Here is a 22,673-nt window from a genome sequence, read left to right on the forward strand (position 1 = left end):
AAGTCCTGCTTCATATGCATACATAGCCCTGGCCCCAGCGCGGATAGCAGCGGAAGCCCATCTGTATCCGGAAAGATGCAGAAGGAGAGATCGGATTAGAATGAGTGAGATGGAGATCACTTGAGAATCAACGTCTGCAAGCAAGCAAAAAGAGAGTGGAAGAGCGAGAGAGAGAGAGAGAGAAAAAAACCACATACATAGGGAAGACTGCAGGAAGTAAGCACTTGCAAAAGGGTAAATCAGGGCTAATTCCCTCCCCCTGGGCAAAGCCGAGTGACTCGGCGTGAGAGAGGCCATTCCAGACTGGCGTAGGACCGTTCCTCGCCCCTCTGCTTTATGACCCTTTTCTTTATCATGTGAGCCTCCTTATGGCCGACATTGATCATGCGATATGCCAATGTGTAGGTGGGGAGCTACAAGCGTGGAGTGGCGACACTATCAAAGGGCCCATTACCCTCCGCCGCGCCACCCTCTCGAAGACTCTTTTAATAAAAGTGGAGAGATGTTTTTTTCTCAGGCTTTTGTGTGGCCCATTATTAGATTTGAAAATGACAAAGGAAGAGTGGCAAAAAAAGAGGATGTTTGGGGCTTTTTAGCCCTCTCAGGTCTGCACATCAGGAAATGATGGAGAGAAAGGGAGGTGGAAGAGAGAAGGGGGAGGGGAGGGGAAGAGAGAGAGTGTACAGTATGTCATAGTTCTACTGACTTCATTAATTACATGTTCTAATCCATTTTCAAAGACATGCATTTAAAGGCGGAAGATAAGAATAGCCGCTGTACATTTGACATTTTTTAAGAAAACACATATTTAATGATTTTTTTTGTTTCTTCTAATGCTAATGCACAAGGAGGAAGAAAAAAAGAGGGTTCTGAAGACTTTTCTGATTCCTCGGAGAGCATTCATTTGCCATAAAGTGCTCGTCCCTTTGATGTGTCTGGGAAAATCAAAGGCACCTGAAAGAAGGCAGCGACTCCTTTCAGAAACAGCTAATAGGCCTCACACTGCTGCTATGACTGCTAATCATGTTGGGTTAGCGGTGGCCAACGTTAGCGGTGGCACTCTTCATCCCAGGATGTGTTTCATCACTGTAATCTGGCTCGCGTTTCACAGAATCACCATTATTAAAGCCGAGCCTACTGTGCGTGTTCCCCAAAGTAGGTTTCCCTTTACAGGAGTTATCTTTGTCTGTCTGCACTTACTTTACATAGAATGGTACTGAGAAAAGGAGAAAGAGTCATTTAGACGGATACAGTTCAGGAATTTACACTTATGCGCCTATCTAGTTCAAGTTAACACATTCACTGTTATTTGCATGAAAAAAGCAATGCATTCCAAGGACAAAAAAAACTCTGGATATCTTTTCAGAGGACATGCCAATAGAAACCCCATTGGACCCAATACATGCAGTCACTACACACTCAGTTACACCTACAGAAGGTTTAATAATACATAGGATAGATATAGTAGTATTTCACCCATCATCATGGCAGACAGATGCACAGCCTGCACACAACAAATGGAAGGGATAATGCAACAGGTTGTAAGATTACATATAAAAAATAGCAGTCGTGCACTCCGCTGAGTCCCCCTGGCGATAGATAAAAACAGATCATTGGATGAGGAAAGTGGACCTGCCAGGATTGCCAAGAATTACAGCAGTCGGGGCACCGACGTGTAGGGTCTCCAATCAACTCTTGCACTTCAAGTTGGGGAAAAAGAGAACAGGCCTGAGGTCAGCCCTTTTCCAGGGAGATAAATTGTGGCAGCACAGAGTGGAAAAGAAGGGGCCGGTCGGATCGATACCAGGGAGGAAGCTGAAGCTGCCAGTCTCTCCAGGGAATTGGAGGCTAGGGGGAGGTCAAGGGATATCCCCGGCTTCACTCCAACTTTAAGAGCGAGTTGGAGATCATGGATCCTGCTGCATTTTATCCACTGACACAGATGAGGAAAGGAATACTTTATTTCGGTCTTTTTTGGAGGCGAAGAGAAAGGTGGTTGGGGAGTGAGTTGGTTGTTAGCATATGAACTGTAGTGGTGGCATCTTAAACCAAAGAGCCATCTAGTGTGTGGTACATTTCCATTGCAAGATACGCAGCACTCTGGTAGTGTGCTTATTTGAGAAAACAGCACTTCTGGATTTCTGTTTACAGAAACAAATAGTCATGCTCAATAACCCAAACCTGTTCTCTCACCCGCATCTAATAACACTCACGGCTCTATGGAAATCAAAACTGCACCTGTTGATTTCTCATAAACAAAGAGAGTTTGACTAAAAGCCGGCAGCAGAAAATGCACTCTAGGTGGCTGGTGCACCCTGTTTCACTCTTCCCTCTTCCTTTTGTAACCTTGTCTCCCTCACCTCTGCGCCCAAACCGATGCCAGACTGGGGCAGTGCCCTGGGCTCAGGGACATGGTATTGCCTGTGGCACTCTGCCCACGGTGGCTCTCTGAACCCGCACCGTTTCAGCAAAGAGGGAGAGAGCCAGGAGGAAGCCACAAGGCCCACCTACAGGGGGTAAAGGTGTGCATGTATGTGTGTGTGTGTGTGTGTGTGTGTGTGTGTGTGTGTGTGGTGTGCGTGTGCGTGTGCGTGTGCGTGTGCGTGTGTGTGTGTGTGTGTGTGTGGTATTCCCTCTGATGTTTTCTTCAGTTATTTATTAAGCTTTTCCTCTCTCTCTCTCTCTCTCTCTCTCTCTATCTCGCTCTCTCTATCTCTCCTTCCCTCTTTATCTCTCTCTCTCTCTCTCTCTTTCCTCTTCTCTTTGTTTCAGGTGCCCTTGAAAATGAGTAATGATAAACGAGGCTAGTTCCAATCACACAAGATGACAAATGTGCTTATCAGGTGCTGGTGGTGCTGCCGATAGGACAGTGGATGGGCCGACACCTTGATGAGAGGGATGGGGATGTCTGTCAAAGACAAGGACCGTTAATGCTCACCATACACAACTGTGTTTTCTATGGGTATCTGAATAAATCCTAAAATGCATACATACATGCACACACACAACAACCATACCCACCCCCGAAAAAAACAAAACACTCACCCATATTCTCTCTCACACACACATGCTAATAATAACATAACATATAAATCCTGAGTTTGCAATCGGATTCAAGGACACGTCTTCCTGGGGAATGATCTTAGGCACTGCTTTGCATAATATGAGGGGCTTTGTAGGCCAGATCCCCACAGGGAGCTGTTTACTCACAAGACCCCCCGACGAGCTTATTTCTCATGTTTCATTATTGTCAGAGTGAGGCATCGTGCAGCTGGCACACTCTGGGCCGCAGTATCCTGTTTACTCAGTGCTAAGCTGCTGGTTACTAACGTGACTCCTCGGAAGTAGACAACATGTGTGTACCCACACACACACACACACACACACACACACACACACACACACACACACACACACACACACACACAACACACACACGTACACTCACACACACACACACACACACACAAAGCTAACATCAAACAGTCATACATTTACACACCACACACACAACTACTTTCAAGTACTCACGTTTGCATACACCAAGCAGATGTGAGCATGCACACACACGCATGCACACGCACACACATTTTTCAAAGCATTTAGAAAACTTATTTCAGGTGCCTCCAGTAAATAACAAGGTAATTAATGGAAACACATTGTGACTTTTCCCCAACCATTGCGTTTCTTTGTAGCAAAAAGGCAGATTAATTTGTCAGGCGAAAAAAGACGTGTGCCGGTGTTGCTTTGAACGATGGTTTTTATTTTGTGCCTTAATTAAAAGACCTATTAATTTGTTGGTGGCTGTAAGTACAAAGGCAGGTTGAACACAAACCATGTACTTGAGAAGAAATGCCAGAAGACGCTTTGGGTGACGCTAGAGTTCTTGTGAATTTGCCACGTCTTTGCTATCATAATTAAATTCAATGATGATAAATTTCTCTTTTTCTAGGGTCCCTTTTCTGAGATTCCACTTGGATTTTTAAGCAGTGACTTGTTTTTTGAAGAAAATGAAGGTGAACAAATAACTTCACACTTCTCTTCACACAAATGCAGTTTGAGGTGCAAATGGCAAGAGAGGAAATAACTACATGACCAATAAAGATTTCAAAATGCCAAAACCATTTAAAGCTGTACGGCTTATGGTCAGGGAGAAAACAGGTGCAAAATGTCATGATCTTTGCCAGTCACAGTACATAGTCAGAATAGTCATATTACAAAGACTAGAAAACAAGGTCTTGGTTTGGTTTGGTAAGTTAACTTACTTAACCTAACTTGGTTTCTAGGGAACATAGAAATGTACATTACACTGGTCATCTTTATAAAGGTAAATTATTTAGAATTAGAAAAAATACTGAATGATTCAAATACATGTGGTGACCCTATGATAACTTTGCGAGAAAAACATGTTGCCTTTTACACATCATAAGCACACACAAATATTTAATGAGCAAACCAAAACTAAGCCAAAATCGGTTTCTCCCAAAAAGTCCCAAGATGGCCACCAACCAAATCTTACAAATTACTTAAGGCAGAATAATATATTTATACAACACACTTCGATGTACAAGTTGCAGCCCTGGTAAAATGTGTAATTTATATAATGTATATATGACAAATGGGAGATAACTCAGAAAAGAATATGTAATAAAAACTTTATATTCAGGTTCTATTTAACATAATTTAATGAATCAGTTAACATCAACTGCCTACAAACTTTGGCATTAATATTTCAGTGTAATGAAGTATTCATTACAAATTCAAAATGTACACTTCAGTATAATACCATAAATACTGTAGTCCATGGTTTATTTATGTTAACTAATGACTTACACTCTATGTCCAAGATTTATCTCTTCAAATTATCTATGGATTACTCAGTATGAACACGTCATCAATATCAAGCATTCATAACCTGTGAGTAATCTAATTTCTTGTACTGACTGCTGTATTGTTATGTTAACTACCTACTTAATTACTGGTCATTAAGAAAATGTTGCCGAGAATTCTTAAAGGAAGCACGCCAAAAGACAGAGGAACAGTGGATGACAGAGGGTAAAATAATTCTTTAGAGCCAGACCTGTGAGGTTCTGCAGTCCTAGTTGTCTCAGGCCGTAGTTGCCATCTCTCCGGTAGTTGAGAAAGATGGCCAGAGCGTAACGGCCCTCGTAGAGTTTAGTCCCTCGGATGATGCGCAGGTTCTCCAGCGGCAGGTAGTCAAACTGGTTCAACGCCACCAGCACGTAGCCCGTCACCTCCCGAATGGACTGCATGGAGAGACAGGGAACAGGTTTACAAGGACTCACTCACCAGTGTCACACAACTGAGTAAGCAGTGCCATCCAAACACAGTGTATGTTGACAGTATACATACTGTAGATTCTGCTAATTGCACGACTCATCAATTATAGACACAGCCAAGATTTAAAACTGATGTGGTAGTTGCACATGGCAAATTAATACCGTTTCAATGGGTTTCAATCACTTTCTTCTCAGTAAAATGTCAAATAAGACGGTGATATTTGCGCCTTATACTTAGGTCTATGTAAAGATAGATTTTTACCTGGTGCATAAAATCCAAACAATAGATAAGGGGAAAGAGAAGAAAAAGATATACAGTACATTTCCGACCAAGTGTACAAAAGCCTTTTGTAGGATATGGCCATGATCTACTGTAAATATTGGAGTAGACTACTACAGGTAGACAAATTATCCCCTACAGGTAGACAAAATATCATACACTTGGCAAAGAACATAGAGTGTCATGACTCATGATACCAAATAAAGTAACCAGTAAAATTACAAACCCAGTCTCACAGTGTAGTCAAGACCTTCTCAACTGACAATTGTTAAGATGTGACAGCTGATAAGTCATCTAGAAAGTTCTGGGTGCTGGGTTTTGTTCCAGTTCAAACAGCAACACTCCTGGTTCCACTTACTTTAATCAACTGATCTCAACCCTCAGAGCATCAATCAGTTGTGTTGTAAGTGCTCACTTGTTAGGTTAGAGTGTGAGGTAACCTCTGTAGGTAACCACACCTTCCTCTCGTTTACACTTTACACTGACAGTCCATCAAAACAATAATCAGTTGTATTGTAAGTGTGCACTTGTTAGGTTATAGAGTAAGTGGCCTTCTGTTGATAACTATACCCTCTTCTAAGTTCACATTTTATACTGACAGTCAAGAAGGGCAGTGTTCAAAACAAAAGGTTGGCAATTTTTCCCTGCCTTCTCTTGAGGAGAATGCAGTTCACTCTGAGCTCAGGGCCGTGCAGGGAAAACTTTTTTTCCTCCCCAAGATCACACCGGCCGTTAAACCCACAGTGGAGAAGGACGTCTAATCAGGGCTCCGTGATATCATTTAGAGAGATAATGGCCCTGGAGACGGAAAAACTCCTCTGGCCTGACGCTCTTATCAATCATGCTGACACCCAATCCCCCCCCGCTTGACGCGTGCTGTCATTAGTGAAGCCAGTGGACAGGTTTACTCCGTGGAATGGAGCATGGTGTGTGTGTGTGTGTGTGTGTGTGTATGGCTGTGAGTGTGAAAATGTGTGTATGTTGGAGGGAGACTGTTTTGGGGGCCAACCAATGCCAACAGCCTGATCACAGCACATGTCCCAGGATGCCTCGTCGGCCATGAAAAATTCATCTGAGCCACTGAGAGGCCACACGCCGGTGTCACTGACAGCTGTCAACTGTCATTCACGTTAACCCCTGGTCCCGGCCAGCACAGGCCCAGCCTGATCGTGATTGGCCACTTACGGGGACACCGTGTCCACCTGCCTTTCCCCCGGCCAGGAAGAATGGCAGTTACAGGAATTAGGACATGCTATTGATTTGTGCTCTCTGACTAGACTCCCGAGTAGATACACAGTGAGTGCAGGCACAGGGCTGTTTCATATGACAGATGGTTGAACAGCGCTCAGTAGGAATTTTATATCTCCTCTTAGTCGACTAACTCCTGAAGACGGTGAAAAAGAAATAGGGCCGCAGGGCTAGAGCTTTCGTTTCATCACTGACACATCAGCGGCATCATTATGGACGTATAGGACATAGTCTGTACCTCCGACACCTACGGCTAGTATCGGATGTTAAACATGTAGGCTTTAAGAGGCTTTGCTGTGTGCTACTATCTGTAGGATAGACTCACACAGAAGACATCTTGACCATGTTCACTGTCTTAACTATTCTGAGTAGTCCTTTCTAGTTTAACTCTGTGGGGATGCACTTGACACATACTGTCATATACTGGATCAGTCACATGGGAACACTGGGGGTGACAACCACTTCATGTCAGGTCTAAAAATGGACGCCAGAATTTGAATTAAAGAGGCGTAATTTGTCAGTTACATCATGTCTGATGCTCCTTCTGTGGAGTTAAGCTGGTAACCTCTTTCAAAACATCAAAATGGCTGGAGCCCACACAGTCTTTCGTTTGACACATCAGACAATAGCAACAGGATAAACGCCTCTACAATTAGCATGATTATACCATGTCAATCATTTCGATGAAAAAGCCTATTAATTATAGTTGAAATAAATTACAGCTGTGTGTCTTTTAAATGCCAAATTCTCTTTGTGCGCCATTTCTTTAGACATTGGTAGTTTCCATATAGCAACAACGATGATTGCTGGACTGGCTAGGGAAAGCAGATGATTACCTTACCACATTGTCTCTCACTTTAATTTTAATCATGGTTAATGTACTGTACTATTTGTGTACCTTTCAGTCATTTTGTGTTAGAATACAACACAATTTAGATACTTCGATTAACTAACAGGCAACAAAAGTGAACTTTACTTAAACTTTTTTAATCACTCCAAAACGGTGAGTGCTACTGTGTTCAATAGTGCATTCCTAGCTACCAAACCATAATCCTAAAAAGCATTACGCTTAGCCTAATAAACATTTCCATTCTGCAATTAATAATGGGATATAGCAAAAGATGTTGTTAATTACTTTAAAAAGCCTTTATTATAAGGAACATCTGACAAATCCTCTATACCTGCATACTGAGAGTGTGTCTAATGTCTGCCTCACATCTCTCTCGGCAATGATGAGTCTTGTATTTCCCAAGAGCAATTTCTCCTAGTGTCTTTTTATTGAGAGCAATGATTGCACATTGAGTGAGTGGTAATTATGACACTGTGGGAAGAGCATGACGACTGTAAATGAAACACGGGCTCCCAAGGTGGCACTGAGGTGGGGTTGGGAGGGGGGCAGGGGGCTGGTAGGAGGAGGCTCTACCCCTGACTCAGCTCTGAAAGACCTGTGGTGGATGGACTGACTTCTGGAAGCTGTGTCTATGTCCATCTTTCTGTCCCCTGTCCATAGCAACATCCAGTGCTGCTGAAAAAAAACATGGCAAAGCTGTATTGCTGTTCCTTAGCAACCGAAGAAAAACCCCAACAAAGAAGAGAGAGACAGAGAGAGTGAGAGAGATACAGAGAGGGTGGAGAAAAGGCCGGATTTCAGTTGTAATTTGCCTAATTTAATTAAAGGATTACTTTGCTTTGTTCAACCCCTCTCTACGGATAATGTTGTTTACTTTGACAGTATTTAATTTCTTTCACTCCTGAAAATTGTTATTAGAAAGCAAGTGGACCAATTCCTCACAACAGCAAAGAAGAAAGGCAGAGAGGCAGCGCAAGTCAGACGGGAGGTAAACAAAAAGCATCTGTTCTCTCAACTCTCTCCCTCCCCTGTCTCTTCCTCTCTCTCTCTCTCTCTAGCTCTCTTTTTCTCTCCATCTGATTTTTTAATATCGACTCACATCAAACCACAGACAAACACAGATGCATGTCACAGATGACTCTTTCCCCTTCTCCTGCCAGAGAGTATGTATTATGCGATTAGCGCAGCCTCAACCTTGAGCTTGCCAGCACCGAGGTACCCTTCCCAATTAGGGCTACCCCACAAGCATACAATGAGCCAATACAAACCCATTCACCCCACTCCGCCAACATTTTCATAGAAAACGCAAACAAACACACACTCACACACACACACACACACACACATACATACACACACATTTACACACACGTACATACTTTTTCAGACATATACGCAAAAACACGTACACACAGAGACCATAAACAATGCCTCCCACATACACTCAGACACACCTGCAACTGAAAATGCCGTTCTTCATACTTGCTTTCGCTCCTTGCTTCGTAACAACTCCTTTGAGGAGGACCGTTGTTTCTCTCCCTCCTAATAACACTAACTCACACCCAGGGTCAGAGTGGGAACCAACTTTCTGGCAATTTTTCTTCGGCAGTGGTTTCCTCTTCTTGCCCTTGCCCTTGAGTCAACCCACATCCAGACTTTTCTCCTCTTCATTTTTGGGACCTTTATCCATTTGTATTTTCGATTGCTATCTTCATACTAACTTCTTCATGTCTTGATTTGATTATTTCCCACCTGACCTCTGATACAAGACTACATGGATGGACGGCTCTACTTAAAGGAGTGGGGGGGAGGTGGCGACGGTGGCACCTACTGCCCCTGCCTTACACCAATAGGTAGCCTACTCGGAACCATGCAACACTCAGTCAGCTGGGCTTATTCATCATCAAGTGGGTCCCAACCGACGGGCTGCATCACACCCATGTTCACCCACACACACCTGTCTCCTCATACAGCGCCTGAGCGCTGCGAGGCACGGCCACCAGAGTTCACGTTTCCCCCGTTATACAACGCACCCACTGGAGTCGCGCAGGAGCCATTTCCCCCTCTCAATCTGGAGCAATTGGCAATACACAACAACATCAGCCAAACAAGGCCTGCTCCCACAGGTTTTCACACGCTCTCTCGCTCTCTCGCTCTTTCGCTCTCTCTCTCTCTCTCGCTCTATTTTTTTTCCTTCCTCTAAATTCATGCTGAACTTTGTCCTGCAGACAAAACATGAATTTTGCATCTGTTTGAAAAATTGTGGGTGCATTACTTCATGAATAAGTGTGTATGTGTGTGTGTGTTTGAGAGAGAGAGAGAGAGAGAGAGAGACAGAGAGAGAGAGAGAGAGAGAGAGAGTGATTTGTAGCAGAGGGAAACGAATCCTGTAACAAAGCCAAGGATGATTTATTAATCCACAGCCTAATCAAGCTGATGTCATCCCGTTTGCCTCCAAACTACACTGCCCAAATGATTAAGCCATATTGCTCGGGCACCTGAGATTCTTCTGGCCAGGCTTACACAAGGCTGACAAGGTGGAAGAGCCCTTTGACTTGTACACACAAATGGACACGTCATTATAGTCAATGACATTCCTGAAGCTCGCTACATGGTGCTCAGAAGGTGTCAGAATATGACACTAGCCACACCAACGTGCCGTGGTTTCTTTCAAGGCTCCCAAGCAAGTGCAGGTGCAGACAAGGGAGGTATGAGGTATGTTTTCATGGAGAGCAGCGTTACCAAAATAAACACTGTTCAACAACAGAAGAGTCAGGCTTGTTAGCCTCTCAACAAAACCAAGACTGAAGAGTCTTAATAGAATAAGACAAAAGCAAAGTAATAAAAAACAAAAACACAGGCAACATACTCATTAACGAGAGAAAACATGCAAGCGTCGTTAGACAGCGAAATCTTCAGACGCCGATGTGGCTTGATGTGGCGAAACAATATGACTAGGAGAATCTGGCATGGATACCTTGCATGCCAGCAGGGATGAGCCCAACAGGATTCAGGTGAGCAACAACCAATCAGCCCCATAGGTAAAACATGAGGAATCAGAAAGTAGCCAAGGACGGGGGTGTCAACTGTAAACAAAAGCACAGACATCCCAGCACAGGAGAAACAGAGAAAGAGGAACTACTCAGCATCTTTTCCACAATATTCGTCCATGTGCATCCATGTGTCTGATGTCAATTTTTAAATATCAAAACAGGTCTCTATATAATGGAGTGCAAATTAAGACATACTATAGTATGTGTAGCATTTAGACAGTACAACGTCAACCTTTTTCTGAAAGACCCAAGTCTTCAAGCCCCACATTTTATGTATTTGGTATAAAAGAAGTCCCACTCAGCACACACTATAGAGAAGTCGAGAGAAAGAGGGAGAGAGAGAGAAAGAGAAAGAGAGGGAGGGAGGGAGGGAGAGAGAAAGAGAAAGGGAGGGAGGGAGAGAGGGAGGGAGGGAGGGAGAGCCGATAGAGGAATCCCGGCAAGACCACACATGAAACACAAGGAGCAGCAGGCACTCCTCCCCCGCTAATAGCCAGTCCCTATGAAGGGGAGAGCCCGCATCAGCGCCGTCATTTACTACATTTCTCTCCGTCCGTCCCGGAGGAAGTGCCATGGAGGAGGACACATTCCCCTTCTAGTGAGCCTTAGAATGTGGAACTCCTCCATCTGCTCTCAGAGGGGGCCAAGAAAGAGGGAAGACCCACACCTCCTCAAAGAGAAATGCACCTCTGTTTGTTAAGAGGAAGGCAAACGATGAGTGGCGTGGAGAGAAAACCCCGCACACACACCTTCTCACCCACTCAACTATCACCCATTTTGAGATGTGAATATGTCATACATTACTATCCAAAATATCTCTGTTGGAGCTTACTCATAAAAGAGGACACAAATGGAGAGCTCAGAAGGACACAAATGTGGCATAATCGCACCATTAAACAATCCAGAGGGTGAGAACACATTTTACATTCCATTTCCTCATTGGCATACATTAGCAGTCATCACTGAGAGAGACAGAGAGAGTCAAGGACACCGCACTCAGCCATGGCTCTGTGGCTTCAGACACTCACTACACAATGTTTTTAACAAATATGGCACACCATGACAACCTTGTCCTCTTATGTTTGGAATGGTATATGTGATAAAAACAACTATGGAGTGATTGCACAAAATGGCATGAAGAACTTTTGTCTGAAATGAAAAGAGGAGCAACCACAAATATAGTGGGTGCACCTTTTTTCCTTTTGTTAACATCGACTCTGAGCTCTGGTTATAATGTGGCCTGAGAAGAGAGAGTGTGTTTTACATGTAGGCCTACAATATATAACCGATATGTAGAGGATTATTGCAATGTGTGGGAGGAAACTGCCAGAGTGTAAATGCCTGTATGAGCTGAATTGTTTATGAATTGAAATAATATTCCACTGAAGTCCACACTTAAGAAAGTTGAAATGAGTATGGATGTACAGTGGCTGATTTGCAGGAAAGCACCTTAGCCACAAGCTAACTCTATATGGCAGAAAGAACAGGCAAAGATCCAGAGCAGAGTTCTCCAAAAATATAGTGCCGCTACGTTCATAAATACACACACACACACCACAGATTGCTACAAAGTAGCACGCCACACGTAAAAGTCGCTGAGGCATAGTACAACAGCTAGGGTGGGAAACTGAAACTCTGCCGCGTCTGCCCACATAAAACCTGTTCTCTCTCTTTTCCCCAGACAACTTTGAAACGACACATGGGAGCGTTCCAGTGACTGCGGCTCGTTACTGATACTTGGTGTGATTTTTATTGCACCGGACATCCAGCGAGTCTCGCAGCAGCCTTCTTCTTCATGAATATCTCTGGGTGGTGGTATTGGCGCTTTTGAAGGGTTGTGAATATGACACTGTCCAAACCATGACATGACACATGTCATGGACATGAAGGAGGGTTTATGAATGCTTATGACTGCATTAAAAATTACATAATTGACTGAATGACACTAAATTAAAGCAAAGTTGATATTGTTTGGGATGTCAAACTTTTCAGCCTGTCAATGTCTTTGTTATGACAACTTGACATTAACCAAGAGAACATGCCTTAGCAGGCCTCATGATTAAACTTAAAGAAACTAAATTAACATTACATTAAATTGTCACATGTGGTTGGTTAAGGGGTTTCCTGTTCTCTCCCTTGTACGTCGCTTTGGACAAAAGCATCTGCTAAATAACTAAATGTAGATGTAAGGCAAATGTGCATTATTATTCGAGAAAAAGGAGAGACTTATGTATTCTTATGATATTTGATGATTTGAAATTCATAATAAAGGTTATTCAGTTCAATCCAGTAAGATGGTGCACATTACAAGTAAAATACAAATAAAATGTGTTTCTCGTAAATAGCTGAGGTTCAATCAGACTGGTCAGTGTCCCCCAGCTAGTTTAGAGGTGGTGGTTGTGGAGTTCATATGGTTTGCAGACTATCCAAACTTAGTTAAGTAGAGGAAAAAGATATTACGTATTACTGTTATGTCATTATTGTTGTAAAGTAGTAATTCATGTTTCCGATGGCAAACTGCAGTATCGTTATCGTTTAAACATGTCAAGAATCGTGAATGCTGCATCATTGGAATTTAAGATTGACTCTTATCTATTGCTTTTGTGATGATATTTAGAAACATTTTACAGAGTAACAACATTTAATGACATCTTAATGAAATATCCAAATTACCACTGGCAAACATGATCACAAAAAAGCAATAAAAAACAAATATCAAGCGTTTGCTCTGAAAGACATTTTCCAACAACGATTTTCCAGGCGATATAAACAACAGTAGAGGAGGTGATTCCACTAGCCAAAGGCACAGGCCACACCAGAGTCCATGGCACAGTAGGTGAACTAATACACTCATTACTCCAGGCCAGACTTACTGATGACAGATATAAAGAGTGGGCCTCAGCCTCCCAGGGGAGGTGAGAAAGTGCTGTTCCCAGCCCTGGTGGTCCCTCCGAGGCCCAGGGATGGTGCTGTGTGCTGGTAGGGGAAGACGGCAGCTAAATGGCCTGCCCCTCTGATGGATAGAGCCCTCACTGCGAGGAGAGCGTCGTAATCTATAAGGCTCCCCAACACGATTTTTCAAAAGCTTGAAGAGGCTTTGTGCCATCCCTTACTACTGTATATCCATAATACATGCTGTAAAAGACTACATTATTTCCTTTTTAAGCAAAATCTTTTAAGTCAGTTTGGTACTCAAGTGCCTGAAATGGGTTTGATATAAAATCTTGATTTTACATCGAGCTTAAATGCCTGATCTAGCATAAAAAAAGTACAAGGGCACTTGGCACAATGGTGGCAAAAATATGAATTACAGGGCAGGAGGTGACACCTTTTCCCAAACACTTCTACAGTGAGGATCTCGATATCGCTTTTACGGGGAGATGAGTGTATGTGTGGAAAAGGCAGGAAGGTGAGGGGTTTGCAGCAAGGGGGGTGGAGTGGGGGGAGAGAGAGCCGCAGAAAGGGGAGTCGTCACCAGCTGTGAGTCAGATCAGGAGCCAGGGGAGCGTGCCAGAAGAATGATACAATTTAAAGGATCTAAACCTCACTCACTTTCAAACACACACACACACACACACAAACACACACACACACACACACACACACACACACACACACACACACACACAGACACACACACACACACAGACACAGACATACTCTCTCTCATTCGTTAACCCACATACATTCTCTCTCTCTCACACACACACACACACACACCACACACTCACACACACAAATGCGGGCGCACACACTCAGCCAGAGATCTTCAAAGGGTCCACATACAAGCAGGAGAGACACAGTGCAAACAATCAGGAAGGTGAGATCTCGCCTTAAAGGGGATAACATCGGAAAAAGATGTCCACAAATACAGCCACACTGTTTTACTAGATTTTGTTTGCTAGATTAGTCTGACTTTGTTCGCGGTAAGCACCAGACGGTTGTATACTAATTATAACCATGTCAGGTTTGCTTTGGTCTTTGCAGGACATTTAGTGAAAAAACGTGGATTTCAAAAGCATCTGCTTGCTCTGCAAATGGGCAATATAAACATTTTCGTGATGCGAAAGCGCCTTTCTTGACAAACCACTCCATCTGTGCCAATTTAATTGCTCTCATCACAGATGGATACCTTGTTGTGGGGGTAAATTGAGACATCAAGTCCTTACCTAATGCATCCTTAACCAGACCAAAAAAAGCTATAATTATTTCATGCATTTCAACTCAGATTACAGTCTAGGTGGGAAAAATACATTCAGATTTATATATTCAGTACACATCCAGATATGTAAATAACTGACAGACTGTTATTGTTCCCAGTGTGTTTTGAAAATACATATTCTGCAGTACGAAGCCAAAAACTTGAACCGCTATAGGAACATGAAGGAACCTAGTGGTCCCGATGGGACATGAGAAGACTTTCGATTCAGTGGGTCCTCCACAGCCTCACCTCCCAGCCAAATCTCTCCCCGTCGAGAGGAGTCGACATGTCTGTCACGAACATCAGGGAGAGAATATCAATCGCTTGACAACTGTGCATGGCAGCCGTCTATCTATCCGGCCTCACTCTTCCTCAGGATAATGAGACACGAATATTGTCAGGCTTGTCTAGCGCGAAGAATTAATTAACCAAACTGTGACTGCGACTCCAACCGAGAGGATTAATGACACTCAGTCTGGGCGAGCCAGATATGAACTGAGGGGGCAACACATCAGGGGGAAGGAAGTGAGAAACCAAACAGCATGTAGGACAGAAGTGCACTAACAGTGAGGAATGAGGTTGGATTGGCTAGCATCAGTGGCTTTTTATACTTCCGCTGCAAATCTCCACCTGCTTCAGCAAGTTCCCCCAGGGAAGCACTTCCTGGAAGATGGAAACTGGATGCACATTTTAATGGACACAAAGACAGCGTCCATAAAAAAGCCCCAACCATCCTGAACGACATAGTGTATCAAACAGTGTGGATGTTATACTTCCTACAGAACCACCGCTGGTTAAAAATGAACATTTTATAAATCATAGCAAACATTAAGCATAGATGTGGCATGAGTCACTTCAGTCATTTGAGAAAATCAAACCCAGTTACTGGGCTGTGCGGTGGTAGTAGACTACTGTAGGGTTGGGACTCTTCACTGATTGGGGCCGCTGGCATTCTCGGGCATCATCATTATCAATTTCCAGGCGAAAACGCGGCGACGCGGGGCCAGAGGGCCACCGGTGTCCCCTTCCGCATTCCAATCGTGGCAAAAACAATATAAATGTCACTGTCACTATTTAACGCAATCTGTTTGTTCCGCTCCATGTGGCAGACGACATGACGCCACGCATATTTGCCGAAAACCAGCTGTCACCGGCAGATATTAAAAATCCATAGAGGGAAACAATTTGAAGAGCGCCATAAATTAAGCTGCGTTTGAGCTCTCATTTTAATATCAACGGGCGCTGCAGGCAAAGTTTTCAACCACCACTGGCGTGTAGGGGGGGGGGGCGTGGAACCACAGCGTCTGCCTCGCCACAATGGGAAGTCCCACGGTATCAGTACCTTACAGGAACTATCATAAAGTTCTAGCAGGGGAGTGGGGAAGGGGAGCCTTTAAAGAGCCCAACAAACCACCACTAATCATTGGATGACACTTGAGAGAAAAATTAGCGGTGCTGAAAGACAGTAATGAATTAAATACAAACAGCTGCTTCCTGTGCGATAAAAAGGGGCATTGTTGCTGTTGCTAATGGCAAATAATTACGTCGCTGTATGTAAGTCGAGTGGTCTATGAATTTCCTATCACATGAAGCGTTAAAAGAGAACCTATATCAACCAAGGACACTGAGCTCCTCTTTGAAAAGTAAAGTCTGAACCCAGCACAGAGTAAATGTCATATGTCCAATGAAGGTCAAGTGAGACACATTCAGAGGAGCGTTGTAAAAGACGACTTGGTGGAGATTTAAGCCAGGTGGCAGAGACTATTAAGAGGCTCTCTAATGCACAGCCTCCCTGCATTAAACGTATAATGGAGCCGGTGGAAGAGTTTGACATGTCTGAAACACTGGAGGACAGTGGTGGACATTTTCGGGGCAAAAAAAAAGCTCATTTGGAATGGCCACATGTAAAGTGTTCTCAGTCTCATCCCAGCCTCAGCACTCATCGTTTTAATGTTTAATATGACGCAGTCTGCTGCCAATGTTTATTCAGTGAACTTGCTAGTCTTTGATACATCTATGGCCTAATTTAAGATCCTCTGTTGTTTATCTGTTTGTTTGTCTCATCAAATGGGTACATATTGGGATTATACTGTATGTCAATGTATGTTCAATGAAACGCAACACAATCTAGTCTGATTGCATTATTTCAAACGGCTGCATTTGCATCTCCTTGCATGTAGAGGTAGACGACTGGGGCATCCTCTGTAGCTGGAAAATGGATACCATAATGAACATGACATATTACAATATTGTAATTTTGTATAGCAAGTGTCCCCTTGCTCTCTCATAAATACCGTTACTAAACGATCCATTTTAACACAACACTTAATGCTGCTCTGGTATGAATGCCTTAGGGGTAATATGTATATAATGAGTGAGTCACATGCCTTTTTCTATGAATGTTTTAAGGGATTCCAAGCTGTAAATGGGACCCTTCACAAAAAAAAAGAAAAAGGGAAAGTGTCTACAGAGATATTTTACTGAGAGCAATTTTCATAATAAGTACAAATAACAGGGGCTTCCTCTTCTGCCTGAGTGAAATGCTTAATAGGTTAGACAGTCATTTAACCAAAATAAAGAGGTGTGTTAATCTAACACTCTGAAATTTTTGTGTGGTTTTCCATGTTCTGCCAGCTAAAACAATGCCCGAACACTCCAGAAATTTAAGCGTGACACTGTGTTAATGCATCTATGTAGACTGGTACCGAGGTGAGAAGAAGGCATTTAACTAGAGAGGAACCTCAGACAGAGGATGACAACCCGGGTGCACTGAGGGAAAGCACTGAATATGCTAATTGATTTAGTGACTTAATCATGGGACAGGTATGTCTGTGCATGGCCAATATTGTCCAATTTGATGTGCAAAAGGCACACAGAGGATTCATTCTGATGAATGGCGATCGTTCAATTATTGCACGCTTTTATTGTCACACCTTTTAATTTGACGGTAATCACTTCCTGCTGTCTGTAATTGCTGTAAGAAATTAATTTCACCTCTGAGACCCCGGCCAGTGCACTGTGTCAGATCCAATCAGCCCTGTGCCCAGGTGAGTTCGGCGAAACTGTTAGCAGCGATAGCAAGTTCCCGCGAGTTCGGAAGGAGCCAGAAAAGGGACAGTGGGAGAGACAGTCTCCCTCACACACCTCCACCCCCCACCCCCTGCGACTGCCTTCCTGACTGGCTGGCTGGCTAATATTCTCATACGTTTTGCTGCACCATTAAAGTCACATCAAACATTACACTATTGAACCATTACTAAATCTCATTATCGAAATGAAAATCCCTGAATTAGCAATTGCGGTGTGTGAGAAGTAGATGGACGCATTGGAGGTGTGTGTGTGTGTGTGTGTGTGTGTGTGTGTGTGTGTGTGTGTGTGTGTGTGTGTGTGTGTGTGTGTGTGTGTGTGTGTGTGTGTTGGAATGGGACTAGCATGGGCACATCTATTCGTGCCTCATTAGAGTGTAGTAGAGGGCGACTCAGTGGAAATAACAATCAGCATTTTCTTTATGATCTGATGGGGGAGATTCTGACACTGAGTCTCCCTCAAAGAGCTTGACGTAAGGTCATACGGGTGGGGGGGTTGAATGAGGGAGTGATGCGCCCCCAAGAGACATTTCACTGTCTCATTTTACCCAGAATTCACACCGGCAGACAGGAGTGGATGTTTGCCCGTAAACTGCCGGTCCCACCGCGTCTCACCCAGTCCCACCGCGTCTCGTTCCTATCAATCTGCCGTTAATAAGAAAACAAACCCCACAGAACCGCGGGGCGGCCGACAGCACCGGCCCCAGCAGCCCCCTCACCGCACCCCCCCCCCCTCCATGTCACTGTTTACAGCTAGCATTCCACCAAACATTGTTCAGTGATCCACAGAAACACACCGGCACGCGCAGACACAGACACACACGTACATTGCATACACATCAGGGAACTATTTTAAAGTCTCTGGAAGGAACACCAGTCTTATCTGCATCAATTTCCTTCCCACACACATCCCCAAAACCACAGATATGAGAGAGGGGCCCACAGTTTTAGCAGAGGCTCGCAAACACTTTCTCACGGCTTTGGTCGGAGGAGGCAAAGCAAAAAAAAGCACAAAATGATAACAAAAAAGAGAAAGAGAGAGAACTGCCATTGACTGACAGATATTTCTCCTCACCGAGTACTGACTGTCTGCTCTGGCCTCACATAATGCAAGGCATCCATCACATAATAAAACATAATTGCCTGTCTGGTCGGGGGAAGATGGAGCTCTGCGGTAGCGGTAAGCTGCTGGCTCGGCCCGGCGCTTCCTCCTTTCTCCCAACACCCCCCTCCGCACCTCTGTCACACCGACACACAGCTTCAAGAGCAGGGGCCCACTGAGGAGCCGATGCAGGCCCCCCCCCCTCGCCCCCGCCACACACTCACCATTTTCATGTGAAAGTCGCAGTTACTCTCGCCATCCGTAGGACCCGGCTGGAGTCGATACCAGGATGTGCAGTCGCTGAAATCGATTCCTTAACAGAGCGGGAGCCGGCCCCAGCAGCATTGATAGAACAATACTCGAGACTCGAGACTCTTGGTTAATCAAGCTAAACATTAAAAAAGCAGCTGCCTCCAGGGTATACACACACTCACACAGGCAGACAAAAGTGTCTATTGCAGTAGTACTCACACCTGAATGAATATGGATGGATTATCATATTTAAGATGGTCCAGTGCATTTTAATAAAAGTTTGAATTAAAAAACTTCCCTTTTTTTTTTTTACAACAATAGTACGTCTCCCTTTGGGCATTCTTTTAGTTATGAGGACACAAGACATTATAACACTAATGGCAGGAGATTTATCTAACATCTATTGATAACAGACAGGCTGTGATTTTGACAGGGATATACCATATTATTTCTCAAACTGTGTCTGATATCAACCTCAGGATGTTTGTTTTTGCAGCCCTTCTCTCTAGCTGATTTAAGTTGAAACTTCAGTGACAGAAATACGTTCCTTTGTTTCAAACCGTGGTCAAAAACGGTCATGCAAAAAAAAATGATAGAAGCTGTGTTTTAGATTAAAATGTGAATCTTTCTCCCCTGAGACCTAAACTGCTCTTCTCCTCACCTCCTCCCCCGAAATGGATCCATCTGTTTGTTTGTCTTTTTCATTTGAGGAAAAAAACACACATGGGGAAGTGAGGAAGAGAGTCATTTTCCTTTCATGCTAATTCATGCCTACAACAGGAAGGGGGTAAAAAAGTATATAATTACCAAAAGCATTAATATGTTTGATCCAATGGCACTCTGTCATTTGTATGTGGTGTAAAAAAAGGGCGAATGTTAGCGATGTGCTAATTTCACCATAAAGAGCTGTAATTACGATAACATTCCCGCGCGCGAGAGCAGCGGAGCGACACTTTGGAGCCCTTGTGCGACTGCAGTGCCCCTGCCTCTTATCTCTCACTGTCACTGGCGGGGCGGATAATGAAATGGCACCATTAGGCCGCCTTCCCCCCACCCGCCGTTCGACCCTCTTGAACACCCCCCCCCCCCCCCCCCGCCGTTCTGCCCCTTACGGGTGACGCCTGCTCTTGTGCGCCTGGTGGAGGGCGCTGCTCATTGAATGGAAAAAACCCACGCGACTCACCCAGCTGAAGAGGGAAAGTGGCGGAGGTGGAGTGGTGTCAGTTCGCTCGCACTCGCCCTCTCTGACATCCTCTCCTCTCCTCTCTCTCTCTCTCTCTCTCTCTCTCTCTCTCTCTCCCCTCTCTCTCTCTCTCTCTCATGGCAAATTATGGCTCTGACTTATAGGGGAGACAAATGACTAAGTGGTCATGGCACAAAAGCGGGCCAAACTGGAGTCAAGCTACACGGAAAGCAGAAATGAAGCTTCCTGTGAAACTAACAACTTGACAAATTAAAAACTAACTTTTCTATAATAAACACAAACAAACATGTACTGTGTCTTTTCTGCATATGGTTTCAAGAACATGAAAGAAAAATGGTAAGATCCGAACTAGGAAGTAATGTTTTTTGTCTTTATGTTTCAATTCTGTCTTCATTTTCATTGTGTGTTTGCTTATTTGTTTGTTTGTTTGCATGTGTGTGTGTGTGTATGTGAGAAAGGGGTGGCTGGGTGTTCAGCTAAACAGCCAGTCACACACACACACACACACACACACACACACACACACACACACACACACACACACACACACTTCTACAGAGGCCACTGAGCCGGACAATCCCCTCTCATACGATTGGCCTTGATTAATGACTGAGACTATTCCTCACTACATCCTAATTACAAGCAAGCAATTGGATTTCGTGGGGTTGGCGCTAAAGAGAGGGCTGAGGGATAAAGCGAGAGAGTGTGTGTGTGTGTGTGTGTGTGTGTGTGTGTGTGTGTGTGCGTCCCAGAGGTGGTTATGAAGAAATCATGATGGGGGTTGAGAGGGGGGTTTGTTCTGTTCCTCTATGACCCCCCCACCCCCCCACCAAACAACCCTCTTGTCGTGTCCACCGGCAATGTGTCCAGCTCTGACTGGAATTGGATGCTAATCAACATTTTGTTAGCGTGGGTGGGCTATTATGCTCCGCGGCTGATGGATGGCACAATTGTTTCTAAGCTAAACGTTTGTACAATCCTAATGAGGCCACCTAACAATGGCGCCTTGCAATTTTGTCAAGAGGAGAGCGGCAAGTACAAGGAAAGGAATTCACCACTGACTTGGGAAATGCAACAAAACAGTCTCGAAACATGGACTTGAAATACATTAATTAACTAGAATCACCAGCTTATAAATAGCCTTGCAAGTTACCAGTGATCATTTTCTTCTCAAATTTGGAATGATATAATTATATATATAGAAGCAGTTCCTTGCCAAATATAAAAAGTCCAGTTTTATAATTAATTTAATAATTATCCAGTACCCCTTGATCAAAACCCAATCCTCCACCAAGCAAGGTCTTTCAAAACAACATATTTAAAAGAAGGCCCAAAGACCAAATGAATTTCAAATATCCAGGGATTCTTCAGCACTACCTTAACCCATCCCATCTCCTGCTGCAAGGGCAAAGTAAAGGGGACAGGCAGAGTTAAAGTTCCATCTTAAGATGAGAGGTGCTTTGATATGAAAGAGACACAGAGAAATCAAAAGGCCAAATATTCACAAAAGCTTCGGACGAATTTGAAAGGGCCTGGGAGGCAGGGCTTGGGGAAAAAAAAACCTCTCCAAACTCCATCTAATATGGACGAGAAGAGGCCGAAGAGGGGCCCCAAAACCCATGACAGTGAGCTCCCACTTCCCTGAGAAGAAGTTGAACATATTTCAAGGATATTCGGGGTCCTCCAGTAGCAATGGTGTTCCAGTAGCTCAAAAGTGCTGGATTGTTCTTCAAGTCCATACAATGTGTGAATGGGACTCTTCTGAGGATTCTCTGACACATTCTCTCTATGTTCTTTTTAGACTGCCCTTTTCACACTTTTCAATCTCTCTCTCTCTCTCTCTCTCTCTCTCTCTCTCTCCCTCTCTCTCTCCACTCTCTTTTTCATTTTCTTTTCTCCACCTATTTGTTCTTGCTTCTTTTTCACTCACATCCACCTCTTTCCTTTTCCCTCCCCTTTGCTCTCTCATTTTTGCAGTGAGGAGATAGGCATTAAAGTTGTCAGTCTGAAGCAGAGTACTGGACTGCTCTTCTGTCCACTTTTCTCTGCTCCCTCTCTCTTCTCTCTCCCTCTCTTCTCTTTCTCTCTCCCTCACTG

General features: G+C 44.0%; 1 protein-coding gene across 2 annotated transcripts in view; it reads right to left on the reverse strand.

Annotated features, from left to right (window-relative positions):
- LOC105896610 (receptor tyrosine-protein kinase erbB-4-like) overlaps positions 1-22,673 on the reverse strand; it is a 251,884-nt gene that overhangs the window by 97,760 nt on the left and 131,451 nt on the right. For both annotated transcript variants that reach the window (XM_031558871.2, XM_031558870.2), the window contains exon 3: positions 5,081-5,267. In XM_031558871.2, coding sequence (XP_031414731.1) covers positions 5,081-5,267 — 187 coding nt within the window. The remainder of the gene's footprint in view (positions 1-5,080; positions 5,268-22,673) is intronic.

This window comes from Clupea harengus, chromosome 21 (assembly GCF_900700415.2).
Source record: "Clupea harengus chromosome 21, Ch_v2.0.2, whole genome shotgun sequence".
NCBI classification, from domain to species: domain Eukaryota; kingdom Metazoa; phylum Chordata; class Actinopteri; order Clupeiformes; family Clupeidae; genus Clupea; species Clupea harengus.